General features: G+C 41.8%; 2 protein-coding genes across 13 annotated transcripts in view; one reads left to right on the forward strand and one right to left on the reverse strand.

The window, feature by feature from the left end:
• Nucleotides 1-550: 550 nt before the first annotated feature.
• Nucleotides 551-6,729, forward strand: radx (RPA1 related single stranded DNA binding protein). 6 transcript variants are annotated; one of them, XM_086227015.1, is made up of 15 exons: nt 551-1,551; nt 2,304-2,446; nt 2,532-2,724; nt 2,953-3,061; nt 3,597-3,697; nt 3,824-3,943; nt 4,036-4,131; nt 4,209-4,376; nt 4,628-4,773; nt 4,854-4,975; nt 5,074-5,115; nt 5,189-5,259; nt 5,352-5,588; nt 6,132-6,311; nt 6,404-6,729. In XM_086227015.1, the coding sequence occupies exons 1-15, from the start codon at nt 960-962 to the stop codon at nt 6,538-6,540; spliced, it is 2,457 nt and encodes an 818-aa protein (XP_086083141.1). In that variant the 5' UTR covers nt 551-959; the 3' UTR covers nt 6,541-6,729. The 6 variants fall into 6 exon arrangements, with proteins under 6 accessions (XP_086083141.1, XP_086083142.1, XP_086083143.1 ...); XM_086227016.1 differs by having other exon boundaries at nt 6,132-6,296; XM_086227017.1 differs by having other exon boundaries at nt 6,255-6,311.
• Nucleotides 6,730-7,176: 447 nt separating this feature from the next.
• Nucleotides 7,177-14,192, reverse strand: part of npas2 (neuronal PAS domain protein 2) — a 46,008-nt gene continuing 38,992 nt past the window's right edge. For all 7 annotated transcript variants that reach the window (XM_086227009.1, XM_086227012.1, XM_086227013.1 and 4 more), the window contains 5 exons: nt 13,504-13,725; nt 13,013-13,200; nt 12,309-12,401; nt 11,984-12,194; nt 7,177-11,096 (listed from right to left, as the gene is read on the reverse strand). In XM_086227009.1, the coding sequence (XP_086083135.1) occupies nt 10,881-11,096; nt 11,984-12,194; nt 12,309-12,401; nt 13,013-13,200; nt 13,504-13,725 (930 nt within the window). In that variant the 3' untranslated portion in view covers nt 7,177-10,880. The remainder of the gene's footprint in view (nt 11,097-11,983; nt 12,195-12,308; nt 12,402-13,012; nt 13,201-13,503; nt 13,726-14,192) is intronic.

Genomic DNA, 14,192 nt, shown 5'->3' on the forward strand with positions numbered 1-14,192 from the left:
CATAAAAGGGGGAAAAGATTCAAAAAAGACTTTTCATGCTCTTACTAACTGACTGAAACTATGTCCTTAGTTCCTCTTTGCTTTCAGTAACAGAGCAGGAGTGCTGAGGACTTTTGAACTGGGACATACCGACAAAGGCCTAAAATAGCTTCATTTATAAATAAAGATGTTATGAGGCTTTTGAGGATAACATGCACCCCTCTTTCTGTCTTTTTAATGAAAAAAATAAGAGAGTGTAGAAAAGGCTGTTCAATATTTTCACACCAGCCTCTCTCAGTGTCTTATTTTGGTGTAATTTGAAGAAATACTCTTCTACCTTTATTTAGGGTAATTTAGCCATTTAATTGAGCTATAAATACTCTTAAACAGTTAAAGCAAATTTCCGCAGACCACAAATGACGAAACAATTATGACATTGCTCTAAAATCATGTCGGACCTTTAAGTATGACTATTTATTCTGCATGTTATGACGTTTACACAAAATTACGACAATAAACTACAAGTACAGTCGTCCTTAGAGGGTTGATGACGTTAACATAAGCCGACTATGTTCAGCGAAGTGAGTTCAGAAAGGAGGAATTTCTTGTTTACATTATTCCGTTATTTTGAAGGTCAGACTTGAGTACTGGACGCGGAAAGAATAGATTCTTTGATTTCCGATGATTTATTTCTGTTTTGCGGATGTAAGCGCCTGCCGGTGACGTCACCAAGCTGCACCCGCGCGATGTTTGTAATTATTCGTTAGGGAAGTGTCAAATTGAAAACACCGAAAGTTTTATTTGGTAAACTAGCGAGTAGGAAGGTCATTTTTTTCTGTCGCATTGTTCAGACGCTTGTCGATTCCTTATTTAAGTTGATAGCGTAAACCAAATTGTGGTTTTATACATAGATTTTGAGGTTAGTTAGCCGATAAGCTAACATGAAGTAACGGGTAACAGGTTGATAAAGGTGCACATACATGGAGGATAACTCGTCTTGTACCTCGGCGGGGACATGTCACACTCAGGCGTCTTTTCTCCAGATAACATTGGAGCGGTTATCGTCTACTCAGTGCCTGAAACTGAAGCCCGAGGAGGGGTTTCCTGTCGCTGTCATTGCTCTCCAGAGGTACTTGAGCGAACACAGTGAGGGTCAGCAGCCTCTCGACAGTTACAGCTACGACGTGACGGTCACTGACGGAGTCTGGCGAACCAAATGTTTTGTTGACGCGAGTTTGAATCACCTGGTGCGCGCAAACATCCTGAGGACCGGAGCGGACATAAGCATCACGCAGTGCTCATTTGTTTACAACGAGAAGAGACTGGGCCACGGTTACATCTGCATCGGGGAGGTCAGGTGTTGTCCGGACACGTCTGCTGTCCTGACCCGGTTTAAGGATGTTAGCTCATTGCCCATGCTGGTCAGGCACGGCATGGAGAGGAGTGTGGTGCTGCAAAGCGATGTTCCTCTCCAGGTGAGCCGAAAACATTACCTGCCTTTGTGGAACAACGATGATCCAGAAGGGGACATCTGGAGCAGAGCGCCTCCTGCATGTGACGTGATGCTGGATGGTGAGACACCAACTCAACCCCATCACTGCTGCTCACATGACCTCGGGTTACGTGGCTGAAGTGATGCCTGCGATCTCTATAGCTACACAGCAGGAGGCCAGAGAGATTTAGAAACACAACACTGGTTATGCGCCTCTGGAATATGTGCCTGCCACAGTGACCTTGACCTTTGACCTTTAAAAAGTTCCTAAAAAACAGCCAAGTGCAGGAGCTTCAGGGTACATGGTGTGGTGGTGCTACTGAGATGCTCCACACCACAGTGCTGCTTTAAACGTGTTTGGCCATTATTTTAATTACACTTTTTAAGCATAAAACTAATTGTTCCCACCGAGTCATCGCAATATGGATCAAAAATAATACTGCTGTTGTACGAGGGTTTTCTTAGTCATGCCTGCAGTAAAAAATTGTTTTCAGTTTTTAATTAACTGTGTTGTTGTTGTTTTTTTGTTTTTTTTTACATCTTTACAAAATAAAAGCTTGTCGCCTTTCAAGAACAGTATAAACCAAAAAAACAAAAGCCAAGATGTTGGTAAAAGTTTGAAAAAGAGGGTGAGAAGCTGTGCCATGAGATTGTCGGGCCTTTTGCAGAGTAGTCGTTTGAACACGATCAGAGAGATGATGACTAATCTCTGAAATTAAACAGTTTCACTATTACTCCTCGAATAAAATTCAAATTCAAATTTTGCGTGACCTTTAGCCATAATATTGCAACACAAGTCTCAATGATGTCTGCGATGTCTTCTTGTCAACAGTGTCCACGATCACTCTTCTTTCCAGTCTGGAGTCCTCATTCAGAAACACATGGAAACCCTTCCCTCTGCTCGTGAAGATAATCCACAAATCCAGATTACGCTACTATGGGAAGTTTGGACTCAAGATTGATTATCCCTACCAGGTAAGTTCTGATCTTCAGACAGTCTCTCTAATTCTGTTGTGCTGTAAGATTTCAGCTTTGTTTTCCTGCTTTGTCATGACTCCAGGCCTACTTTGAAGTTGCTGACCAGACTGGTACCATGTCCCTTGTACTGTGGAATGAACTCTGTCCAGAATTTTACCACAGACTGAACGTGGGGACGGTGCTGTACCTCCAAAATTACACTCTGAAGCTGAGTTATGCAAACCGCTCACGACCACAAATGGATCATTACAGACTCAAGAGCTTCAGCTCTCTGGGTATTTGTGCGACTGCTAATTGCATTCACAATTATTTTTCTTTTCAGCAACCTTTGTGTGAATGGCATTTTCTGAAAGTACAACAAATGGTCGTGCAGTTTTCACTCATCATCAGGATATTGATACTTAAAAAGCACCGAGAATCTAATGACGTGTTCTAAAAGGTACTCAGATCAACATTCTCGCTATTGTCTGACACGTTTGTTTATTTATTTATTCATTCGTCAGAAATTTGCCTGAACGCTCGCAACCCAGCATCGGTCATCACTGTGGTGTCTCCCAAAAGTGTCCTGCCTCAGTGGGGGTTGCCAGAAGTTTCCTACCAGTTCACCACACGGTAATTAACCGTCGTTGTTTCATTTTTCTAAAACCACACATTCAACCATATCCATTTATCATGCGCGTGGGGTCCGCGTGCTCTGGCATTTCTTTCTTTTGTTAATGGTTTGATTTAAACTAAATATCAGAGGGAGCAGAAAAAATTAAAAAAAAAAACTGAACACATTTGCAAGCAAACAAAAGAAAGAAAAGAAGCAAAAACAAAACAAATCCCCATTGGGCGTAACGGTCTACCCTTGTTGTAACATTACCATTTAAAAAAACCTCAATGAAAATAGTCAGAAATATCACAACTGAGCCAGTGAAGCAGTGCGGATATCAATACCAATACAACAAATGCACTTAGACTCCCTTCACCCTAACGTGCTTCGGCCGTCTTTATATTACAAATCAAAATCATCCCACTTGGAGTTTGACGTTTATCACCTTCCATGTGGTTGCTGCTCCGTGTTTCAGTGTTACATCAGTTGCGTTTCTTCAATACTTGTAAATAACAAAGTGTCAACCCTTCATGTGATGTGTCTCTCTTACAGGTCCGAGTTGGAAAAATTAAGCAATAAATCAGCATGTGATGTCATTGGTTTGGTGACCTTCGTGGGTCGGGTGGAAAGAGTCAGGTGTAAAGGAAATAAGGGTAAGAAATGAAAGCGTTTGATCCATAAGCTGGAATCTGTTTTGAATAAGTCGGGTAAAGCTACCAAACGTACCTCTGCTTTTATTTTATACATCAAAAATGGTGGATCATTCAGTGTTCTTGCAGGTCCAGAGAAATACTGGACGTATCGCTGGGTTCACGCAGTGGACGGAACATCTGATCGTCCTTTTATCCTGGAGGTGTTCTCCTCTTCTCAACCAGACATCTTCAACCAGATCTGCCCCAGTGAGTCACCTGCTGCGCTTCACATTCAAAAGTTCTAGTTTTGCGTCTGTAACTGCAATTGTTGACCATTTCCTCCCTCGCCTGTTCCCAAGTGACGTACCTGGTGTGCACTCAGATGAGAGTTTGTCAAGTGGAAGGCTCGCTGCTCTACCTCACCAGCAGCTGTGAGACCGAGATGTTCGTGACAGGTTAGCATAGCTTTAGCATCGATGTGTGTCGGTCCGTTGGGTGTTGGAACTGAACTGTGTGATCGTGTCCACAACAGGCTACCACAAAGGTCAACCATACGTGAGTGACCCCAGAGTGAAGGACTTCATCCGGTGGACCAAGACTCTGAAGGACAACGACATCCTCCGGGGGACCGCCGTCGGTGGCTATTATTGCTACCCCCACGCTCCCCGTATCTTTACCCAGACAACAGCTGACGCATCAGGTGAGAGCACACGAAACACTCAGATTTTGTGTAACATTAAATGCAACAGGCATAAGAAGACCAGATAGATTCTTCACCCAAAAGTTTTATTATATGTCTTTAAGATGTCTATTTCACAGTCGTGCTTGTCGTGTTTTGAGCATACGACTTGATAAAATAGCCTCAGATCATTCTGGCTAATGTGTTTGAGAGTTTGTTTTCTTCTATGTTAACTTTTTCCACGTTCAAATCTTTTGTTTTTCTATCTTCAGGGCAAGCCCTTCTGGTCGCTGTGTCTGACTTAAAGAGGGAGTTAGAAACGCTGCAATACAGGGAACATAAAAGACTCGCGATTCAGGGTCAAATCACGGCAGTGAGATACACAAAACACCCCAGGACCCCAGCGGGAGGGAAAGAGGTAGTAGACATGGTTTAAAACTCTCCTTCTAGTACTACTGTCCGTTCACACTGTGACATAAGCGCTGTGGTTTCCTGCAGGTGCCCGACATTTCTACTGATTCACGTGAACAAGCTGAACCGGAAACACACAGCACGGCTGAGCAGTCGCCCAGCCCGCCATCTCCATCACGCTCAGCAAGTAAGAGGAAAGTTCAGACAAGGTGGGATGTATAGCCTCTCGTTTGAAACATGTAATCTGGCAAAAGCTACTTTTAATTTTATTAAAGGAAACTTTTTAACATTTTTTTTTCTCCCCCAGAAACATAGAGACATTTTTCAGGAGTGGAGTGCCAGCAAAAAGGTAGTGAAGATGCCGCAGGTCATGTGACTGATTCACTCTTTCCTCCATTAAACCATCATCTTTGCTCCTGTAGGAAAGCTGGACGTGAAGATACAGAGGAAGAGGGGGGCAACTCTGAACTAGAGGAACAACCACAAAACCAAGGTGCATTAGGAAGTACAATTTGTTGCCATGTAACTTTTGTAGTCTGATAATAAGATTTTGATTTGAAAGCCGAGTGTGTTTGCTTCGTCCAGAGTCTGACGCCTTGTCATGGGAAAGCAGCAGTTGGCTGAAGCAACGTGAAGAACTGTCTGAGCATCTGACTCAAGGTGGTCTGTACCAGGACAGTACTTCTCGGACGTTCACTATGGAAGAAAATAAAGTTTGCATGCGGTGGAGTAACCTTCAGCCGATGCGATGGACACCGGAGCAAACTGCTGACATGGTCCCGCCTGCCGTTTGTCCAGGATACTACCAGATCACCATATTAGGTGACACTGTTAAGCTCTTTTTTTTCTCTTGGATCCTCTGATCTCGAATCAAAACACCACCAGACGCGTGTCTGAAAGCCTCCTGTCGAAATTATCCGGAGGATGTAGGCCTTGGTGTTCCCTCTTTAACAACCCAAATTGATGTCTTATTGGGTTAGTCTCAAATTAGCATAGAACTGACTAACTGACCTTTTGCCTGTGTATTATATTATCTTTACGTCATCGGTGAGTCAGTCCGAGGTGCAAACCTGCTGTCACAGGAAACCCAGTTCAATCAGAGGTCTGAATCATCTGTTCCAGAAAACATCAAATTAATACAACAGCATTATGTCGGAGGAAGTGCTTATGAAACCTCGTCGTTCCAAACATTCTGCTCTGTCTTGTGGACAAGTGGCTGTGCCCTCGTTCTGGCTTCTAGGCCGCCCTCACCTGGGACAGTATGTAACGTGAAGAAAACAACCTATGTTGTTGCTATGGCTTATTACTAACAAAGAGTGGCCATGAAGAAGGTTAAAAGCAGTTCTCTTTGTATTTTTTTGACAGGCATAAACAAGCAGATTGCCGTAGACGCGGCGTTTTTCCCTGTTGTGAGCTCCAGCGAGCCCAGAGCTGTGGGTCTCCCTCAGGACCCTCACGGTAACACCATGCTGTCCTGCCTGTCTTCAGGTTTCTTCTGTCCTCTCAGTGAAGCGACACCTCCTGAGCCAGGTGATCACCACACTAGTGAGGACCTGCAACTCCACCCTTGATGATTAACTCACGGGATCATGTTTAGCATCAGTGTGACGCTACAATATGACATGTTGGTCTTGCAGAGGCCATCCTGGAGACTGCCAGCAAGCTGGAGGACACACATGTGGTCTGCATCCTGGACCTTTGCCACCTGGGTGGAGAGGAGGTGGAAGTTGTGATCAACAAGGTGTACACAGTGACGGAGGTTCTGTCTGACTAGCCTGCGACTCTCTGAGAGGATGAACAGTAGCAGAATCAGCCACGCAGTTCATCCTTCAAAAGGAAATCAGATTCACCTATTCTTTTTTTTTTTTACACGTGTACTGTACAGTATACTTTTAATTTTACTTGACTTTTTGAAGACAGCGTAGTTCAATGATTCAATAAAATTATGAAACAAATGACATTACTATCAGAGTTGAATTGTGACTGATGGCGGAGGCTCTGTCAGTTTCCTGCATGTTTAGTCTCAAATGATTTCCAGTGAAAATCAAATCACAAAGCTACATCAGCGAGTCACGTGGTCATCCTGCCGCTGAGACCTCAGGAAATCAAAGCAGTGTCACATCCTTAACGTTGACAAAATTCTTTAGCCTGGGATTGTCAAATTTGTCGGCCGAGTTTCGAATTGGAGAACCTTGATGCAGAAGAATTAATTGTTTTTAAAGTCATGTGGCCTGCGGAGTTTTAGCCTGACTCTCTGATTTCAGAACTTTCTGCGTTAATCATCAGACAGTTATGACATGTTTGCAAACAGTCCTGTATATAAACAATTATTTTTTTAAGTACACACTTTGCTCAGAATGACGATTCATGTTTAAAAATATTTATTTTCAAATATTTCACAATATCCAGGTTGATTTATAAATAATTCAATATAACATAATTAATATCAAGATATTTTAGAATGTAAACTTACTTTGTTAATTTCTTTTAAACAATATTAACAATATATATATATATATATATATATATATTTTTAAAGCTTATTATGATGTAAATACAGAAAGAAAACAAGCCATACAACTGTGACTGTGCAACACCAACTTTGAACACAAAAAAAGCCTCACCTCCTCTAATAAGACACTTCATTATCTGTTACAAAATTACTTTAATTTTAAAATCATGTAACGTACATATGTAATCTATTAGACGTACAAAATAAACAACTATATAGTCTATGCATTTTGTACATTCTATTTTACAAGGTATTCAATATTTTTCTCTGCACTCAAATTGCAGAAATGGCTGTGTACCAGGTTTGTTCATGACCTGGCGTTTCTTACTCAAATGTGTCAGTCGTCATTTTACGATGCAGAACCGTTAAATGTGATTGAGTTCACATGACTTCAAAAATAAAAACAGAAACATTGACACTTAATGAAAAACGCCATGAAGAGGAAGAATAGAGTGAAAGTTGAAGGAAATAAAAGGTGCAGCGACAACTGACGGAGATCATCGGAACGCAAAGACAAACGGTACCGTTTGAGCAAATGGATTATTTACAATAACTGAAGCAATATACACCTAAAGCTGGAAAAAGAAAATCCCATCTCCAAACATCTGTTGCAAAATGGGTGTTTGTTTATCCGCCCCCCCCCCCAAAAAAAAGCTGATTTATTTCATGTTTTTAACCCAAATCTGAACTGCTGCAACGTGATTAACTTGTAGTTGAGTTGTGTATTTCATCTCAACCACATTTGCAAGGCAAATAAAAATAGGGCGAAGTCATTTTGTGCAGACATGGACTGAAGTGTCTCTAAATGATTTCCTTGAGAGGGAATTCCACTGCGGCTGACTGAAAGGTTTGGATTTTTAACGATTAATTATGACCAGCAGTGAAGGGAGTATTATCACCTATGGCACCTCTGTGTTGCTGTGTGAACATTTATGATCTTTACAACAAAAAAAATAAATAAATGAAATTGGGAGGCTGAAAACTCCTTTAGCCATCAAAGAAAAAAAAAACAACATTTTGATGATGAAGTACAATTGCACTTTTTCTCACAAGCTGACAAAGCTGCAGTGTCTTTAAAGGTCGAGCCGTTTTAATCACCGCACAACTGGACCTTGATGTGTGTTTGAAAAGAATGTGACGATTCTTCATTTGCTTTATACATATATAATTTTATAAATGTATATATTTATATATATTTATATGTATGTGTGTATGTTGTGGTTTTATCGTGAACATAAAACTATTTTAGTTTGTGTAAGGAAGGTCTACACCACATTCCCAAACAGACAAATCCTGTGTAAGAGCTCTAGTCTTGTCATTGATTAATCAACAGCTGAAGGAATGTTAGGGCATTTTCATTAAAAAAATAATTCCATATAATTTACATGGTACAATGGCTTATTATACACCTCTATATACATCGTATACATCTGCTTTAAAACAGTATAAATTAACATTCTTCTTCTCAAATTGACATTGCACATCGTAAAAATGTAAAAACGGCACTGGACTTGGGACAGCGAGTGTTCTTCTGACAGTTGTCATCATCCGCCGTCAGCAGCGCCAGCCGCGAACGTGTTCATGAGAGGAGGCTGAGACCAAACGTGACAGCCAGCGCGAGTTCCACAGTGAGTATTTCAGGAAAAGAAACAAAACAACAAAAACAAGAAAACCACGTCGTGTCCCCCCCCACCCCCAGGAGACAGAGGACTCAGGTCATATGACCTTGTGTCTCGGGCTGTGCCGCAAGATGTCTGATTGTCATTAACACAACAGTGTTTTTTCCCTGGATGGGCTGTAAAAACACACCAAAAAGTTGTTCCTTGTACAACTTTTTAGAAAATAAATATATTAAATCCGCAGGATATTCAATTTGGAAAACAACTGTTGGGAACATAACTCCAAAGGACCTGAATGACTGTTGTACATAAAACAAGAACCGATTAAAAGTAGACGAATGAGCATTTAGAGAATTTAACAGCAGCTGGATGATATTTTACTCAACAAAATGCATTTTCAGGGATGGTTTAATATCTAACGGCAATATTTTCCTTCATATTTAAGAGCGGTGTGTTGCTGCAAATATTTTATGACTCCTGATGTGGCCACAAAAAAACAAAAAAACAAACCCAGACAAACAAAACAACTGAATGACTCTGGATATACAGGGCGATGTGTATAAATACAGGTATTAGACGTGTTCATGCTAGTATACCTGAAGTACACTGCAGCAATGGCGTGAAAAACTACAATGAGCCACTTTTCAATCCGATGTGGCGTACAGGTCATGCACCGTTATTGTGAGACAGCTTGTAAAAAGACCATCTTTCTACGTGAACACATAAAATCTTTTCTTACTTGAATATAAAACTACTTTCGTAATCCTACACAGTTCTTTTTAAAATACATCTATAATAAATAAAGATTTCATGAGGGTTTCAGCAAATAGATTCTTGAATCTCATTATCATCGCAGAAATTGTTTGGACATTACTGATTGGACAAGTTACGGTTTCAAAAGGCATCCAATATATATTTGCAATATATCCAATACAAATCTAGATGTTCAGTCTGATGCGGAAAAGAATAACTTATGCGCTATGAAAATATATAACTTTGTATTCCAAATGGACCTGAGCTGGATTTTTAAAGCCGTAATCACACACACAACCATCAAACCGCATCATGGCGGTACTGTAGCATGGTTAAAAGGCACAATATTTACCCCCCCTTCCCCTTCCGTAACTTGTTCTTCAAGTAAAGACTCTGTGCTGCAGAGCTCATCAGAAGCACCAGTAGTGTGACTTCTGAGCTGTGTTGTCATTCTCAGTAAAAAGTGTTGAGATAGTCATCGCAGCCCTTCTTCAGTTCTAGATTGAGGCTTTAAAAATCTAGATTGATGTCTCTAGTAATTGGAGAAAAATGCCCCCTCATCTTCCCAGTTGAGCGTGTTGCATCTAAATTCCTGCGAAAGCAGAATTTGGATATAATGGTCCATATTTACGCCCCTCAAGAGAAAACCTGCGAGTAAATCTGTGTTTCAGGATAAATAGGATCAGTGTCTGCCGTTTCTCCCTTTTTGAGATTTTCAGTGGAGCTAAAATGGGGCGATGATGTGACGTCACTGGGGAGGGTTGTTGAGCTACAGGTTTGAAAAGCAATCTCACTGTTGAGCCTTTATTAAATGGGGGAAACTGAATATTTATTTATAGGCTGAAATGGATACTTTAGGCTAGGGTGTGGTGCCAACATGCTAACAGATACTAAAGAGGAAACTAACCGCAGGATGAAATTAGTGTGTTCTTGAAAGCCATGATTCATCCACTTGTTCCAGGTTATTGGCGGCTGAGTTGGCCAACAATGACAGGCCCCGCCTCTCAGACTCTCCTCGGAACCTCAGTGACATCAGGTCAGTGTGGCGTCCGCTTGTGGTTTCACTCCAGTGATGTGCAGACCGTCATGGTCTGCACGGGCAGCCCCACGTCAAGTGTTAAGGTCACTACAAGCATGCAGAGCATGATGTCAAGTTCCAAATGCCACAACATGCTGCCACCTGCAAGATGGCAGCACCAAAGGGACACCGTGATATCACAGTCCACAGCGCTACCGAGTCAGCATATTTCGGAAGTCTGATACACTGCCAGTCTGGTTTTGGGAATGTTGGTATTGTCTTTGTTGCTGTTGCGACTGTTGCTGTTGTGTTTGCAGCTGTGGTGTTTGCTGCTGCTGCTGGATGTATCCCACAGTGCTTTGCTGTGGAATATTAGTGGCATGTAAGAATGCTGGAGTTGATCCACCATGTACAAGTCCTTGAGCCATCTGCAGAGGAAAGAACAAACAAACCCTCATTAAGTTTAATCTCTCAAACCAGTTGCCAAATTAATCAACATTCTGCATGAATTAATTAAGCAATATTAACTATCTGCCAACACTTTTGTGATGAAACCTCGTTTTAATACCTCTTAGCAACAAGTAAATGAGCGAGATGAGTCAGCCAGCTAACTGTAGCTGATGTAACTTAGATACACGTTTTAGCCAGATTTTTAGCCATTTGTTTACAAACTCCAAATGTTTAAAGCCAGTAGTGCCGAGTCTGTTTGGTAACAGACTGCTTTGTGTTTCTGGGTGTCCATGTATAAGTGGTCAATATTCTCAAAGTTGATTACACTAGATAGAGGGTTGGGTCAGTTTTTCACATAAATCACTCCCAGATCCTGCAACAGAAACTAAAATATAACCTTCTGTCGTAACTACGGAGCAAAGCAAACACATGCCGAGCATAATTTTACCATCATTTTACTTTAGTACAAAAGACAAGGCTGTTTCTCTGTGTTAAGGGATTTAATTGACCTAAAATATAAGGTACGTTGGACTGCTGGATCAAGACAAAAATCATGAATATATTTTAATATCTGACTTGATGAATTTGGATCAGATTGCAGCTGTTGGTGCCAAGGCTTTGGAATGACTCCGAGGATAACTCTGGTTAACAGCTGCTGGGAGCAAGCACTGTAGCTTGTTGCTGTGGTAACGAGGCAGTGGGATGCAGCCTTGTGTGTAAATTTCCATAAATCAGCAAATGCAAAGCCGGTTACGCGTGACTCATCAGAAGTAACAGATCGTCATGTTCTAAACATGCCTTTACAAACAGTTCACGCCCAGTGAGTGATGATGCTGCGTCACCACACAGCAGACGGGCGTCGTACCTGAAAGAACTGCTGCGGCTGCTGGAGCTGCAGGGAGTGCTGGGAAGCCTGAGGCTGAGTGTTGTAACCCGACTGGGACTGAGGGGAGATGAAACTGTTGTGTGGGATCATGATGGGGGATGTAAAGACCTGAGAGGGCACGAGGACGGCGTTGCAGTTGACCTGTTGCATGGAGAATGACGGGGCGATGATCTGCTGCTCCAGTGTGTATCTGAGTGTGTGTGTGTGTGTGTGTGGGGGGGGGGGGGGGGGAATCAGAGCAGTTAGAAAAAAGTGTGACAAGCGACACAGAGACAGATGTGTGTGTAGTCTATTTAGCTCTCACATGGTTTGGGAAAGGCCCATGTTGCACTGGGAGGGCTGGGTGGTGACGCTGCTCGTGGGGACCAGCGTCTGCATGGGCTGGTTGAGGAGCATGCTGCAGGGAAGGAAATGGTTTACTGGAAGATCCAGAATGTCAACAACAAACACTTATTACAAACAAGGAGCTTCAGGGCGTCATTACACTTAACAGGAGTTTGCTGTTCCTGAAAGGATTTGACACTGCAGTCATAAGTAAATTTTACAGAATGGTGTCATCTATTGTTGTCTTCAATTATTACAAAGGACATTCGGTCGTTTCAGGAAGTTAAAGCAATACTTCACCCAAAAATATATTTTGTGTTTAAAATACCCACAAATAGTTGCAGAGCTCACAAAGACATTTATTCTCTCCTGCACTTCTTCTTAGTGAGTCTATATATTTATCTTTATATATCTTTAACTATTTATCTAACTAACCATTAGTAATACCAAAAAGGTGGGTTCACATCCTCTCAAAAGCCACGTCCAGCACAACACACAACACCTTAATTCTTCTTATTCATTTTTTGGGTGAAGACTTACTTCTATTAGAATAAACTGACATGTCTTCCCCTGCTACTGTGACTGCTGGAATTCATAAACAGTTTACATTATAAATCGACTATATAACCTCAGGGTTTTGAAGTGTCATGATGTAAAACAGGGTGTCTTTTTCAAGACTCTCACCGTAGTTGACCATCGTGGTTGAACTCTGTATTGTCTGTGTGTCTTTGGTTTGAGGCCTGCAGAGGCCTCGTGTTGGTTTGTGAGAACATCATGGGGTTGCTATAGAAGGGCATCGTCAGACTCGTATTGGTCTGAACCGGCAAACTCACTGACTGCACCTGACTGCTCCGGGGAATCCTCGGCTGGACCTGCGGTAAAAAAAAACATACAACCCTTGGCTGCATTTTTAAAAAATCAAAATATTGAAAATTTATATGAAAACGCTATCGATTTGACTTCACCTCAGTAAAACTGAACACAAACATTTATCCAAAAAAAAGGTCACATTTACTCTGCCCATCATAAAACCAATATAATACAAATTGAAATCTCAGGGATAGTTTGATGAAAAATTCCAGGAAAAGCAGAAACACCGCGGGATTCACAATCCAACCCCAGGACACACAAATGCTTACTCGCTCATCAGTAAAACGTTCAAAAAGTGCAAATACCTGTGTTGAGGGTGAGCTGTTCTCCCTCAGGAGTGAGTGAGGGGACGAGCTGTGGGCCCCACAGGACGGTGGTTTAGGCTGACCCGAGAGCTGCCTAATGACCCCTGACTGGCTCTGCTGGGCCGGCCGGCCTGGACCCTGCTGCTGCTGCTGCTGCTGCTGCTGCTGCTGCTGCTGAGCCTGGTGGCCAAACTCGCTGTGGATCGGCTGTTGTAACAACATCTGAGACACACACACAAATGGAAAAATCACCCTTTGGGAACTGGATACAAATTGTTTCCGCTGTGATTTTTGTATCCTATAACTCTCCATTGTTTCTATGTGATTTCTATGATCTTTGGGGTCACTTTTTTGTATGTCTTTCAAAATACTGGGTCACATGTGTAACTCCTGTGATAGAACAACTGGGTCTTGCAGAGAAACAAATGATAATGCAGTCATAAGTATTTCTATATGTACTGAGTACCTAGAGGCCATTTTAGAGAAAAGTAGAAACAAATGAGAAAGTAAGGAAATACTATGATAATAACCAAAAATGTGCAGTAAAATTTGTGTCTACCCTCTAAAATTTGCCGTAGGTACCCAGTTCTTTCAAAATAATCCCTTGGTCTGTAAAGAAACCTGGAAGTATTTTATAATTACAGATTCCTGTGGGAAAGTGACACTGACAGGTCCAGGAAATGCCATGT

Source organism: Aulostomus chinensis, chromosome 15 (genome assembly GCF_037954235.1).
Source record: "Aulostomus chinensis isolate RoL2024-O1b breed Wild chromosome 15, RoL_Achi_v1.0, whole genome shotgun sequence".
Lineage (NCBI taxonomy): Eukaryota > Metazoa > Chordata > Actinopteri > Syngnathiformes > Aulostomidae > Aulostomus > Aulostomus chinensis.

Bases quoted from the DNA above. Each gene is read 5' to 3' on its own strand.
- radx (XM_086227015.1), top strand. From the start codon at position 960: ATGGAGGATAACTCGTCTTGTACCTCGGCGGGGACATGTCACACTCAG. The intron at 3,062-3,596 runs GTAATTAACCGT...TCTCTCTTACAG, and splicing joins TCCTACCAGTTCACCACACG to GTCCGAGTTGGAAAAATTAA. The intron at 4,774-4,853 runs GTAGTAGACATG...GGTTTCCTGCAG, and splicing joins CCCCAGCGGGAGGGAAAGAG to GTGCCCGACATTTCTACTGA.